Here is a 14,767-nt window from a genome sequence, read left to right as displayed (position 1 = left end):
TGGTATTTCCTTTTTTCCCCCTGAATTTATTTATTTTATTTTTTTAGGTTACCTTTTTATTATAGCTTTTTATTTACAAAACATATGCATGGGTAATGTTTCAGCACTGACCCTGCAAAACCTTCTGTTCCAACTTTTCCCCTCCTTTCCCCCATCTTTCCCCTAGATAGCAGGTAGTCCAATACATGTTAAATATGTTAAAGTATATGTTAAATACAATATAAGTATACAAGCAGTTATCTTGCTGCTCAAGAAAGATCAGATCTAGAAAGAAGGTAAAAAAAAAACATGAGAAGGAAAACAAAAATGCAAGCAAACAGTAACAGAAAGAGTGTAAATGCTATGTTGTGGTCCACACTAATTTCCCATAGTTCTCTCTGGGTGTAGCTGATTCTCTTCATTACTGAACAATTGAAACTGGTTTGGAACATCTCATTGTTGAAGAAAGCCACGTCCATCAGAATTGATCATTATAAAATATTGTTGCTGAAGTGTATAATCTTCTGTTTCTGCTCATTTCACTCAGTTCATGTAAGCCTTTCCAGGCTTTTCTGAAATCATCCTGTTGATCGTTTCTTACAGAACAGTAATATTCCATAACATTCATGTTCCATAACTTATTCAGCCATTCTCCAATTGATGGGCATCCACTCAGTTTCCAGCTTCTAGCCACTACAAACAGGGCTGCCACAAACATTTTGGCACATATAGGTCGCTTTTCCTTCTTCAGTATCTCTTTGGGGTATAAGCCCAGTAGAAACACTGCTAGATCAAAGGATATGCACAGTTTGATATCTTTTTGAGCATAGTTCCAAATTGCTCTCCAGAATAGCTGGATATGTTCACAATTCCACCAACAATATATCAGTGTCCCTGTTTTCCCACATTCCCTCCAACATTCAGCATTATCTTTTCCTGTCATCTTAGCCAGTCTGAGAGGTATAGTGGTATCTCAGAGTTGTCTTAATTTCTATTTCTCTGATCAACAATGATTTGGAACACCTTTTTATATGACTAGAAATAGTTTCAATTTCTTCATCTGAAAATTGTCTGTTCATATCCTTTGACCATTTATCAATTGGAGAATGGCTTGATTTCTTATAAATTTTGAGCCAATTCTTTATATATTTTGGAAATGAGGCCTTTATCAGAATCTTTGATGGTAAAAATGTTTTCCCAGTTTATCGCTTCCCTTCTAATCTTGTCTGCATTAGTTTTGTTTGTACAAAAACTTTTTTTTTTTTTTAAATAACTTTTTATTGACAGAACCCAAGCCAGGGTAATTTTTTACATTATCCCTTGCACTCACTTATGTTCTGATTTTTCCCCTCTCTCCCTCCACCCCCTCCCCGAGATGGCAAGCAGTACTATACATGTTAAATAGGCTATAGTATATCCCAGATACAATATATGTGTGCAGAACTGAACAGTTTTCTTGTTGCACAGGGAGAATTCGATTCAGAAGGTATAAATAACCCGGGAAGAAAAACAAAAATCTAAGCAGTTTATATTTATTTCCCAGTGTTCTTTCTTTGGGTGTAGCTGCTTCTGTCCAGCCTTGATCAAGTGAAACTGAGTTAGGTATCTTTATCGAAGAAATCCACTTCCATCAGAATACATCCTCATACAGTATCATTGTTGAGGTATATAATGATCTCCTGGTTCTGCTCATTTCACTTAGCATCAGTTCATAAGTCTCGCCAGTCCTCTCTGTATTCATCCTGCTGGTCATTTCTTACAGAACAATAATATTCCATAACATTCATATACCAGTTTACACAACCATTCTTCAAATGATGGGCATCCATTCATTTTCCAGCTTCTAGCTACTACAGACAGGATTGCCACAAACATTTTGGCACATACAGGTCCCTTTCCCTTCTTTAGTATCTCTTTGGGGTATAAGCCCAGTAGAAACACTGCTGGATCAAAGGATATGCACAGTTTGATATCTTTTTTGAGCATAGTTCCAAATTGCTCTCCAGAATGGCTGGATGTGTTCACAATTCCACCAACAATGTATCAGTGTCCCTGTTTTCCCACACCCCTCCAACATTTCACATTACCTTTCCCTGTCATCCTAGCCAATCTGACAGGTGTGTAGTGGTATCTCAGAGTTGTCTTAATTTGTATTTCTCTGATTAATAATGATTTGGAGCACATTTTCATATGGCTAGAAATAGTTTCAATTTCTTCATCTGAGAATTGTCTGTTCATATCCTTTGACCATTTATCAATTGGAGAATGGCTTGATTTCTTATAAATTTTGAGTCAATTCTCTATATATTTTGGAAATGAGGCCTTTATCAGAACTTTTGACTGTAAAAATGTTTATTGCTTCCCTTCTAATCTTGTCTGCATTAGTTTTGTTTTAACTTAATATAATCAAAATTATCTACTTTGTGATCAATAATGATCTCTAGTTCTTCTTTGGTCACAAATTCCTTCCTCCTCCACAGGTCTGAGAGGTAAACTATGCTATGTTCTTCTAATTTATTTATAATATCATTCTTTATGCCTAGATCATGAATCCATTTTGACTTTATTTTAGTATACAGTGTTAAGTGTGGGTCAATGCCTAGTTTCTGCCATACTAGTTTCCAATTTTCCCTGTAGTTTTTATCAAATAGTGAATTTTTATCCCAAAAGATGGGGTCTTTGGGTTTGTCAAACATTAGATTGCTATAGTTATTGACTATTTTGTCCCAACAGTGGCATTTCTGTATCAAAGGGCATGTATAGTTTTCCAGTCTCTGGTCATGGCTCCAAATTGCTTCCCAAAATGGTTAGATTAGTTTATAACTCCACCAACAATGCATTAATGTCCTAGTTTTGTCACATCTCCAACCAACATTTACCAATTTTCTTTCTTGTCATATTAGTCAATCTGATAGGTGAGAGGTGGTACCTCAGAGTTGTAAACTCTTAATTATTAAAAGACATGTGTGATTGTAGCGTTAAAAGCAGTCTCAGTTAAATCATTCAAATTTCTATTAAGATTACCATTTGTTTAAAATAAAAAAAAAAAAAGATCAACAGACTCCTATCTTTCCACATTATCATTTGCGTTTTTAGCACTTTCCAAATTTCCTGCAAAGTCTTTCCTATTGTGCTTCAGATACTCCCATGGGTTTGCATTCTCCTCTCTGGTCAATGCAGACTATTGTAGTTCAACGTCCCTAGGTAAAATAATCACTTTTGTGAAAAGAATGGCCGTCACAGCTTAAGAAGTTTGGAGGAAAAAAAAACCTTTGCTAAGAAACTCTTCTTCTGAAAATATGTCCATGCCACAATGCTGATGGGCCATGTGACTTCCAGAGAGAAGTGAACCTTCACTCGGGTATCTGGGCTGCTGACTTTCTCTTGGTCCAGCTCTCCACCTTATCTGGCTGTGCACTGTTTAACTTATTTTCAATTTTGACTCGTTTGTGCTGGGCACAAAGTACACAAACCAACATGTTAGAAGCATATAAGGCTGAAGGCTGGATGGTGCAGCCAGTAGAGGAATGCCTTCCTTAATTTGTCTTGAGCTGTCACAAATGCACAGCAAGGATTCCAGTCTCATCACCCCTCCCGAGACCTAGAAGCTCCTCATTAACCTCATTATCCTTCTCCAGTCCATGCTCCTCTAAAGTTCCTCAGGATGTCAAGTCGCCTTTAGGCCATGATGATTCATGATTTCTATACCAGAGTAGCTTGAGGATTCACAAAACCTACCCTCAAATTGCTGGCAGAAGGCCTTCCTTAGAAGGAAAAAAGCTTACAAAGTCATCATTTAGACTTTTTTTTTTCTCTATGCTGATCACAACTGTTTAAGGATCACCAAACTTCCAATTTCATAATTGATGGAAAGGCTGAACAGGTTTTAATTCAATATTTGATCAATTTTCCAATCAAAAACCTGAAACTAAATTACAATTCAGCCAAGAGTCATTCCCAGCCAGCTATTGATGCCAAGGATCTCAGAAATCATCAAGCCACAAATGATAACACACATGCAGTAAGAAAACCCACAAATAATTCCTTATAAACTGTGGAACAACTTTCTAATTGGGAGGGAAGTAAGAGGTAAAGGTGAACTCAGAGACAAAGATTCCATTTATTCTTTAAACAACCCCTCAAAATTAAGAAAACAAAAGCCGAACAACTAATTTTTTAAGTGGGCAAATGTTCTTAAAATTCAGCATATAAAATATTTGAATTCTTGCCTAAATTTTTGTAAGCACAAAATCCCCACATATGCATTTATACTCTCGTATATTTGGCTATATATTTTTATGCCTTTTTATTAAAGGGCATTTTTTTTCTGTGTTGCATTTTCCAAGGATGGGAGGTATCTGAAGGGCCAGCTTCTTCCCCCAGCACCCCAGGGACCTGTCACATTAAGTCTTTGATGGTGTTTCCTCCTCTCAGATCTGTTGGGAACCCCCTCCAGCTGCCATACTGCCCAGGGCATTCATGGTCCACAGCCAGTAAGGGTAGGAGACAGAACTGGAAGCCGACCCTCTCCCACGTGCCACATTGCCAAGTCAAATGATAATGGACAGGTTTGGACAGGGGAGCACAGCGAGTGCAGAGAAGGCCGAGGGAAACGCTAAAGTTGGACTAGAACTTGCATACAAAATCTGGACTGCATAGAGATACCCAAGAATGTGCAAAAAGTCGCAAAAGAGCTGAAAGTTCTCTTCCACAGCAGGCAGAGGAAAGTTCGACTTTAGAAATGCATCCTTGATGCTCCAGAGCACCGTCCATTGCCAGGATTCCTGGGCAGAGGGAAAGGAGAAGGATGGAGGAATGGGTTGGACTGCCATCTTTACTAGAGGAGAGACCCCACACATGAGCTGATCAAGATCCTGGAGTGTCCTACAGCGGGGGCCACTGGCCTGGGCAGCAACAGAGGCCCAGGGGCCACAGGGCTGAAGTACAGGCACAAGGCCCTGCTATTTGGACAGCAAAGTAGGGAGGGCATTACTGACACCCAGTCTCACAGCAAACACTGACAATGACCGCCCCGTAATGACGGAACCAGCTTCCCCTACCAAAACATTCTGGGAGAACACTGAATGGTGGGAGATTGCCAGACTCCCTGCTTGGCCACCACCAACTTATTTCTCAGGTCAGGGTGTCTTTTGGGCAGCATTTCTGCCCATGATTCAGCACTGGTCATCTAGCAGGTGGACACCCCAGGTTTCTGGGTAGAGACTGAAGGCATACAAGTTCCAGAGGCCTAAAGAGTAAGTGATGAGTCTTTCACATGAGGGGTTTTAAGCACTTTATCCATGTAGTGGTCACTGACCCACCAGATTCCTTCTCTTCAGCTTTCACCTCTGCCTAGGCACTTGAGGGCTGACCCAGGCCTGGGCTGCTGTTTGGTGAGCATTCACTGGCTTTAAGCCAGCCCTAGCTCCAACCCCAGCTCCAGCAAGCTTCTCCTTAAGAGGAAGAAAAGGCAATGAGTAGTTACATAGCACCTGCTGTGTGCTAAGCACTGTGCAAAGTGTTTTATGGACATTATCTAATTTAATCTTCATGTTCTAAATGCCCCAAACAGAACAGATCACCAGCCTCAGTTTCTCCTGAGCAGTAAGTATTATCCCAATTCTTTTAGGATAGTACCACGCTTGTGTATCCAGCCTCAGTCAGCTGCCTATTTCCATGACTGGTCTCTACCATTCTCTTATGGCCAAAGAGAAGCTACAGACTTCTGAACCTGGCACCAAAGACCATTCATAATTTGGTTCTGCCGACCTGCTCTGCCATCACTGCTTCATTCTCACTTTTGATCTTTCCATCCTCTTCCTTCTAGACCCACTGATCTATTCACTGCTTTGTGCCTGCTAAGGGGTCCTGCGCCTGGAACATGATCCCTCTCGTTCCTTGATTCAAGGCTCAATTTGAAGGTGACTTTTGCGAATCCCCTCTTCCTTCATCTCAGGGCATGGGGTTCTCTTCCTTCCTCTTCTTGTATTTATTCATCTGTGTATTCAGTTTATTTTTACAGAAGATAAACCTCCTGAGAAGTTGATGTCCCTTTTCACACATCATGCCTCTCTATCATGTTTATATTATTTTTTGAGCTCCTCATTGACTTCCTCCTTCTGTTCAGTCTGCAGTATATGAGCTAAAGTACCACACTTTCACGTGGCTTTTCCCACTCCTGGATCTTGCTCCAATTGCTCCCCATGCATCTCCCTGTGAATTCTGGGATTCCTCAGGATAGCTCCTCCATATATACACTGCTACACCATCACGTTCCCTTTTACGAATTGAATGAATGAAAAATAATTTATTCAATCCTCTGTATGTATAAAACCCTATGCTGAGTGCACTGGGGATGTGGATAACAAGACGGGGAACAGAACCCTGGCTCCAGAAGCTCTAATGGGAAGACTATAGAAATCATAAGGGGAGGCCAAAGCGCAGCAGCAAAGCAGACAGGAAAGCTATTTCCTCCGCCAAACTGCAGTCATGTTCAATATTGACCATCAATAGTATGAAGGATTTGGTTTATATCAAGAATTTATTTTCTGGGTTTTCAGGAACCGTGGATAGAGAAGCAGTTGTTGGGCCACAATGCCCAGGACTGGGGCAGCTGGGTGGCACTGTGGTAGAGAGAACATTAGGACAAGTTGGAAGACTTCTTCCTGAGTTAATTCTGGCTTGGGTCAGACTGACCCTGGGCCAGTCACTCGACCCTGTCAATCTCAATTTCCTCATCTGTAAAATGAATCGGTGAAGGAAGTGGCCAACAATTCCAGGTGGGGTTGGGTCCCTGGGCTGACCCTCTCAGTGGTTGGATGTTCCTGGCAGCTGCTACCTCCAGACTTTCCCTTCAGGTGCCTCAAGGACACAAAAAGGCACGGAGCTGTCTCCAAAGTCGATGTCTTCAGAGTGTCAGTGTGGCTCTGGGCCGGTCCTGCTAAGGTGATGACTACAAGGTCACCCTCTTCAGTAAATGAGCTTTACTTAGTACATTCTCTCCCGAAAACGTTGTCTTTTCTGCTCTTCTTCCTACATTGTAGCCAGCGGGGATGCAGAGTGTGGGCAATTTTCTTGAAGTTTTTTGATCAAAATTGTGAAAAGTGGGCAAATAAATTTTTATTGTTTCTCATTAAGTAGACTTCATTCCAGGCCCAAATATTTTAGTCTGTGGTCCCAAATCAGGCATTACATTGTTAAGGAGAGGCTGCAGAGCCTGCTCTGGAATCAGAGAAGCTTAGTCAGGAGTCCTGCCTCCTACACATACCCTGGAGGCTCTGCAGCTCCTCTCTCACCCGACTCTGGATTGATTACCTGCTGATTTGTAGTTTCCCCACCAGGAGTTCTTGACAATATCACTTCCAGGTGTAGGCCATCCCTCCCCCAGTCATACATATGGACCCTCACCAGACTTTTAGCACTGATCATGAGCCCTCCATCTCCATTTGGCCTCCGAAGCTTCCCAGCTGGGTGTCTCCCGTCAGTTCATTAGCTCCCTCTGATGACTTCAGAGTAGCACTTGTGGTCTCTTCATCTCATCAATGATCCTTTGGCATTCTCCCAGCCTAAAAACACTGCCCATGCATCCCATGGGAACACACAAAGAGACCCTCTGGTCCTCTAGGAGCAGCCCCCTTCCCTTTTCCTTTCAGGCCTGAGTTGAATGACTTGTGAGCTCTCAAAAACCTTTTTCCAGGTGTCCAAGCAATGACTTCAAATATTCTTTCAGGAGCAAGAAGAAAGGCTTCTAAGAAACAACAAATTCAAATTCATTTTGAACACTATTATGTGCAAAGCACAGTGGCATTTAAATTGAGAAAAAAATCTAAACATAAACATTAACTTTTATCATCTATGTTATGACAGATAGGAAGCATTTTTTTGGGGGGGTCTAAATACAACAATTTACTTTTTGAGCATAAACTATATGAACAGCATCCTCCTATTCCTACCACTATTGGTATTTTAAAAAATGAAAATGCCCATCATGGCCCAGTGCCTGCTGGGAGAGTGAACTGACTCCTCCCTTAATTTATCTGACCGAGTAAGGCCAGTTGATTAGATGCCGAAAGTCTGGGAAATGGAAGAATGGCAACATCCAACCAAGTTGAAGATTCATTAGCTCTTAGCTAATAAAACATCAGCAGGAATCCTGTTTACTCTCCAGTATGGAGAAGACGGGTGGTCAGAACCAAGCTACATGAAGCTAAAAAGATAGAAATGTGAGACTCCTAAACCTCAGACCATGCACAAGGAGAATAACCAATGCCAGTCATTCCTCACCACCCACACTACAGTGGTCACTTCTGGCTTGGTGGTAGCCGATTAATTATTCTTCCATCACGTTCCACTCTCCATGAGAGGTTTCTTGGCAAAGATCCTGAGGTGGGTGGCCATTTCCTTTTCTAGCTCATTTGACAGATGAGAAAATAGGATGAGGTGACTTGTCCAGGTCACACTGCTAGTGTCTGGGCACAAGGAAATGTGTTATGTCCTATAGCCAAACACTCTTTGGAAGAAGCTGTTACTGTGGCAGAGGTGCAGCATTTTACCTTAAGCATCATGATTAAATTAGCTGAGTATTTGCTCAAACTCTAAATGGAAAATGGAACTGTGCTTCTCACTACATAGCTAAGAAGAGAACAGAATGTGCCCTTTTGGAAATAGCGCCCCCACCCTGAGGAAAAGGACAGACCTTCCTTGGGAGTTTCAGGGTTTTGTTTCCAAGTATTGCCCTGAGTGGGTACCATTGGCATGGGGCTCCACTGGCACATGGTGCCTGCCTGGCACACAGCACTGGATTACCAGCCAAGGAGCTGAACTGCATCATTGATCCCATCCATTGTACACTGTACACTCAGCTTTCTGGGAGGGGGAAGAAAAGTCTTAGACCTTCAGAGAAGAAAGCCCATCCATACTGTGGCCACAAAGACATGGAAGGACAGGCAACCCTCACAGATACTTCTCTCTACTCCTGCTCCCTTCCCTTTTTCTCTCCCTTCTATTGGCACAGAAGGGCGAGGGCTGCAGAGAGCTACTGGCCTGGGACTGAGATGCTGGACTTCACAGCCTTCCAAGCTCACCCCCGATCACTCAATTGGGCACCGGCAACATCAGGCAAGTGTTACAGCAGCACACAAGCCGACATCCACGGCCGGTGACCACGCACTTCCTCTGTCTCTTCTCCTTTGCCCTGGCTGGCTCTCAGCGTCCCCAGCCCAATGTGGTTTTCTGCTTGTCTCCCATACCTTACTTGGCCACAAGCCTCTGCTTTCTTCCTACCTCAACCAAAATTCCCTGAGAATTGATTACCCAGTTAAAGTGTTACATCCTACTATGTGACCAACAGAATTAACCCCCCTCAAAGGGGCCTGCACTGTAAAAAGGGCACTGTAAATGAAGTTGTAAACTTCCCAAAGAGCTGTACAACACGCTGTCTTGGCTCCAGCACTCGTTCATCCTTATCTCTTGTTTGCTCAGGGTTACCCTCTGACCTTATTTTAAGCCTGATCTTTGTCCTTTACCTCTGAGCCTCTCTTGCATAGTTATTTGTATTTATGCCTTTTCTCACCCTCCGGGGAGATCTGGCTTTTCAGACACTCCCACTTTCTAATCTGTCCATCTCACACACAGAAGGAACTTTAAAATGCTGCCTTCCATCAAACACAAGAGACCCTTCGGAGCTGCCATCAGACCCCTCCCCCCCAACCCCTTTCTGCCAGAGAGAAAATAAGTGGTGCATTAGCCCCCAAATCTCAACCATAATTTAGGCCAAACCAAAGGGGGAAGTGATCACAAAGAGTGAAAAAGGAGTCATTTTCTCCTTAAAAAGCCTCAAATTGTCCACACTTTGGGCCAGGAGGCCTTTCTGGTCTTGCATCAGAGGGCGGGCCAACAGGTTCCAACAGTCCTTAATACAAAGGGATAAAGCAGAGACCATCTGGGCCCATGGAGACCAGCCTTCCTCCCACATGATACTCCATGTCCCACCTCAGGACCTTTGCCTCAAGGACAGAACTCCTGCTCCTCGTCTTTTCAAGGCTGAAGCCAAGGCTTCTTTGGGGGTTCCCTCCCCCCCCCCATCTGAAAACAACCTCCTCATGGCCTTGTTACCCCGCCAAGATGTGCCCAGATGGCCTCTCCTTTCCCCTTGATGGCAGGGACTGTCTCACTGCTGCCCCACCTCTGGGAATGAGACCACCTGCCCCAAAGAATGAAATGGCCAATCCTTCTTCACAATCCAAGTATCTGCTTGGGAGCTGCCTGGAAATTGGTTAATGTGTAATAATTAGCAAAGGTTCAGGTGTCAAGTTTGTGATCGATTGAATTAGCAGATGGCTTCCTGGAGCAGATACTGTCTGACAGTAAGGCAGCTCTCCCAGAGGAAACTCTCTTTAACAAGGCCAGGCCTGGCATTCCTGTGGCGGGCAGAGATGAGGTGCAGGGTCACGTGTTGGGGAAGGGGGTGCCATCTTTAACCTTCCAAACGATATGATTGTTCTCAAGAATTAGCTCATGTTTGAAATAGGAGAGGAACCTTTGTAGAAATGAGGCGTCTAGGTAGACAAGCAGAAACATGCAAAACCTTCTAGCGTCGAGTCACGGAGTGTCCTCAAAGTCTCAGAGCAGCCTGAGCTTTTAAAATCACCCAAGGACTTTTGGGACATCCCGCATTTCCTGCTATCCGTGGGAAATTTTTTTTTAGCAAATAAAAACTTTACGAAGAAACTGTTACTGAAGAAGCTTGTTGCTATTCTGTGCCGTGGCCGCTGCCAGCCTCTGCAGACCTCCATCTCGGGAAGATCATCACCCTCAAGACACTGCTGCCTGCTTGGTTAGCCATTCTGTGTAAAATTTCTAGTACAAGGTAAGAAATCTTAGGGAAAAATAAACTTCAGAAGAGTATCATGCAGGCAGCCGAGTCCATGACACGCCGGATTAAATAATGCTGATGTTTCCTTCTCAGCCTTTGTGCTTGGGGTCACTGAGTTCTCATTTACTCTGGGTCAAAATGGCAGACTCCTGATGTTGTCCAACAATGTTCTTGTTGGGCAGCTCACCTTGGGTCAGTGTCCATCAGAAAATCTGCTCTACATTTTAGACCGACTCATTCCTCCTGACCTATGGGCCTTTGAGCTCAACATCAGAGTCTCATGGATACCCATGGGAGGTCTTGCATTCTCTCATGTGAGAAATGGTTCCCATCCCTATCTCATGAACCCTGGCCCTGCACCTCCAGCCATGCCTTTTTTCCACCCTTCTTCTCTGTAGCTCTGTTGACTGCCAGTTAACTCCCTGACCATCATTAAATTCACATCAGTACCCACATCTTCCCCAAAAGTCTTAGAATAATTTTGTCTGCAGCAGAAAATTGTGCAATTATGGCCAACATCATGAGGAACCAGGGAATTTCATGGCAGCCAGGCCTGTGCATTTACATCTTTATGAATCTAATCCAAAAGGCACAATGGTCAGAAGTCTAGGAAACACAGAAGACAGAATTAGGAACATCTGGATTCCAATCCAGTCTCTGAGACTTCCTAGCTACGTGACTTTGGCCAAGCCTCTTAATCTTGGCCAGCCTCGGTTTCTTCAACTATGAGATGGAGATAATATACACCTTCCAGTTTTGTTGGATGAATAAAGTGAGAGAATATCTTTAAAGTGCTTACTACAGCTCCTGGCAAATAGTAAGTGCTTAATAAATGCTCATGTGTCCTCCCTTATTCTCTCCTCCCCTCCTCTTTAATATTCTTGTCCCCTTCTTGATTCAGTCTTACTCTTGGTCAGCTGGGATCTGTGAAGAACAGATGAGCAAAAAGATTCTGAAAAGCAGTTGATCTGTTGGTGGGTTGTAAAGTATTGCCGTCAGTATTTCTGTTAGAACATGGATGCCAAATAATATTACAGGGAATCTCTTTACACTGGATATCAAGAGTGATGTTTTTGATTGTGTGCCACTGATCAGTTCCAAAAACAATTTATTCCAGCAATAGTCAACTTAAAGACTGCCAAGGTGAAAACTGGTATTATTTTTTTCTTTCATTGAAGAGGCAGATTTCTAAAAGTTGGCAGAATCTTTCCCTAGAAATTTTTAAGAAACTCTCTTGGAAAAGAAATTCTTACCTTGTCATGTATTTGATGTTATCAGAACTGTGTGGAAAAAAACCACTTTAATTTGACTTATCAAAACTGTCAAATAACAATAAAAAAGGTTGTAATACTAAACTTTTTTGTTGTTGTTTAACTGCTAGCCTTCTGGTAGATATGTCATGTGTCTTATAAACATAAGTTTTTCAAAAGACCCAAGTGAAGTCAATTTCCAAAAATAATTAATGTTCAAGAAATATTCCCTAAATGATTCTTGAAATTTGATGAAGAGTAAAGTTATGAAAGACGGAGACTGATGAGGCTCTGAATTATACATCATTTCAAAAATAGTGTTACTGGATGAAGAAATTAGTTTGAGACTATTTTTAGTAGTTTTCTATTAAAAAAAGATTTTGAGCTATGTGCTACAGTGGCAGCTTAATTAAGTAAAAGCATTTACATACATGAGAGAAGTTTCCATTCTTTGAACCTTTTCCAGTTCTTCTTCAGGGTCCTTGAATCCAGTAAAGGAGTAGTAAGTCTTGTCCCATTTAATAGGTCTGTCAAATGTCCTTTTTGCCCCCTTGGGGGCTTCGGAAGCCACATTAGGACTCAAACTTCGGATGTGCTTAGTCGATAAGCTACAGGAGTTGAGAATATTTAAGACGGTGCTCAGGAGATCTCTGCTATGCAAAGTCAAAGTGACGGCTCGGAACCCTAAAAAATGGAATCCCATGACAATTAATTTTGGGTTCAGTTTAATATCACCTTTGCTTTAAAAAGGTAATCTTTCCCATTCAAAACATATTCAAATGAAAATATATGTTCTATTCAGTTCATAAGATCTAAGTGTGTAATGAAAAATTATCCTTAATTACTTTAAAATTATTTTTAATGGCAAAATATTAGTGAAAAAACAAAACCTTTCACCCCTCTACTCTCAATATACTTGCCTCTGTACTGCCCTCAACCTCTCTTTTAGTTTCATCATTGCTATGCAAAATTGAGAGTCGGTAAATCCTTTATAGCTAAAGGGCAGCAATCTAGAATATGGACCTTAGAAATTAAGGGTTACCAACCCCAAGTCAGGGGATCAAGTTTGGGGTCAGTCTCCATAGCCCCAGTCACAGGAAAATTGTCCTATGAGTAAGAATGCACAGAAGACCTTCTCAGGGGCCATGAATCCTGGCAGTCTGAAGAACAAAAGCCAGCCTATCTCTTTTAGAAAGAATTTCAGAGAAATCATTTTGGTGCATACCTAGCATGGGAACCTAAGTTTTCTTTGTGTGGTGGGACAACATTTCCTCTGACCTCATACTTGCTTTCCCACAGGGCCAGGGCCTGCTGTTTCTATGTCTGATTGATCATCTGATTTTTGAATCTGAAGACATGATTAGTCATCATCTTCTTGAGCCAGTCATTGATTTAAATCTGAAGTTATTAAATGATTAATAAGAAGCTTATTTTCTAGAATATGTCTATACAAAAATGCATGCATCACTCCAATCCTCAATGGTAAAACAAATTGCAGGATATGGTTTGGGAATCAAAGGGACATAATTAAGGCACATAAAATGTTATTCTTCCCTCTACTTTAGAGCTGCTTTGTTCCATTAACTTCTGAAAATTACATTTGGTATCAATGCTATCCTGAGACTTTCTATTCCCCATTATTAAATCCGATTTTAACTTTCTCTGGAACTTGGTGACCCCTATCAGTTAGAGTGGAAGGTCTTAAAGATTCCTTGAAATATCCATGAGAATAGGGCAGCTGGATAGTGCAGTGGACAGAGCACCGATCCTGAAGTCAGGAGGACTGGAGTTCAAATCCAAACTTAGACATTTAACACTTACTAGCTATGTGATCCTAGGCAAGTCACTTAATCCCAATTGCCTTGCAAAACAAAAACAAAAAGAAATATTCAAGAGAAGATGGGTTGAGTCCAGTCAAAGGCATGAGGTTCCCTTTCTATGACTTTGATGGTTTTTATCTTGAAGATTTTGAGGAGAGGAAAGAGGTGCTGAGGACACCAGGACAATGGCCCTGGAAAGGAGAATGTGGAGGAACTAGAGAAATCAGCCTACAACCTCTTAGAAAACCTGTGTTATCCCCTTCCCATGCCTCCATATGCATAGTTATGTGAATTCTGCCTGAAAGAGAAGAATTGGGCTTTGGAATATAATAACAAAACTATTAAAAATTCAAAATAAACTGATGTCACTCTCCTTCAATTTACACAGCACTTTTCTTAAGAGAAACCTGCTATATGCAGTTGATGATGGGCAAAAATCAGGGTTCTTTTAAAGATGATTACATTTCCTCTGTGGTGACCCTGACCTAGCTGGGCTGGGCCAAGGCCACGGCAAGAGCAGCCATCAATCCGATCACACCCCTCTTTTTTTTCTAGCCTGGTCACAGTAGCAAAGCACAATTCAAATTCTCTGTTCATATTCCCCAAGCCATTCTTAAACATCAGAATGATTGACATCAAGCATCTAAGATATAAAAGAAAAACTGTCCTGCATTCTAACTTCAAAACCTTTGAAGCATGTGGTTTAATCTTTCATATTCTAGACAGATGGCCATCTCTAAAGTTGACAGAGAATCCTGCTCTGGGGATTCCAAGGTTAATGGCCATTGGGCTTCCCAGGACAGAGCCTCTTTTCAAAGATTTCTTCCCACACATTTATGACTACT

At 41.9% G+C, this 14,767-nt stretch overlaps 1 protein-coding gene across 4 annotated transcripts in view; it reads right to left on the bottom strand.

Annotated features, from left to right (window-relative positions):
• The window catches only part of TCAIM (T cell activation inhibitor, mitochondrial), a 37,439-nt gene that overhangs the window by 9,596 nt on the left and 13,076 nt on the right, over nt 1–14,767 (bottom strand). For all 4 annotated transcript variants that reach the window (XM_051963151.1, XM_051963153.1, XM_051963152.1 and 1 more), the window contains one exon: nt 12,534–12,786. In XM_051963151.1, the coding sequence (XP_051819111.1) occupies nt 12,534–12,786 (253 nt within the window). The remainder of the gene's footprint in view (nt 1–12,533; nt 12,787–14,767) is intronic.

The sequence above is a fragment of the Antechinus flavipes genome, chromosome 5, assembly GCF_016432865.1.
Source record: "Antechinus flavipes isolate AdamAnt ecotype Samford, QLD, Australia chromosome 5, AdamAnt_v2, whole genome shotgun sequence".
Lineage (NCBI taxonomy): Eukaryota > Metazoa > Chordata > Mammalia > Dasyuromorphia > Dasyuridae > Antechinus > Antechinus flavipes.
This window is presented reverse-complemented; position numbering and strand designations above follow the sequence as displayed.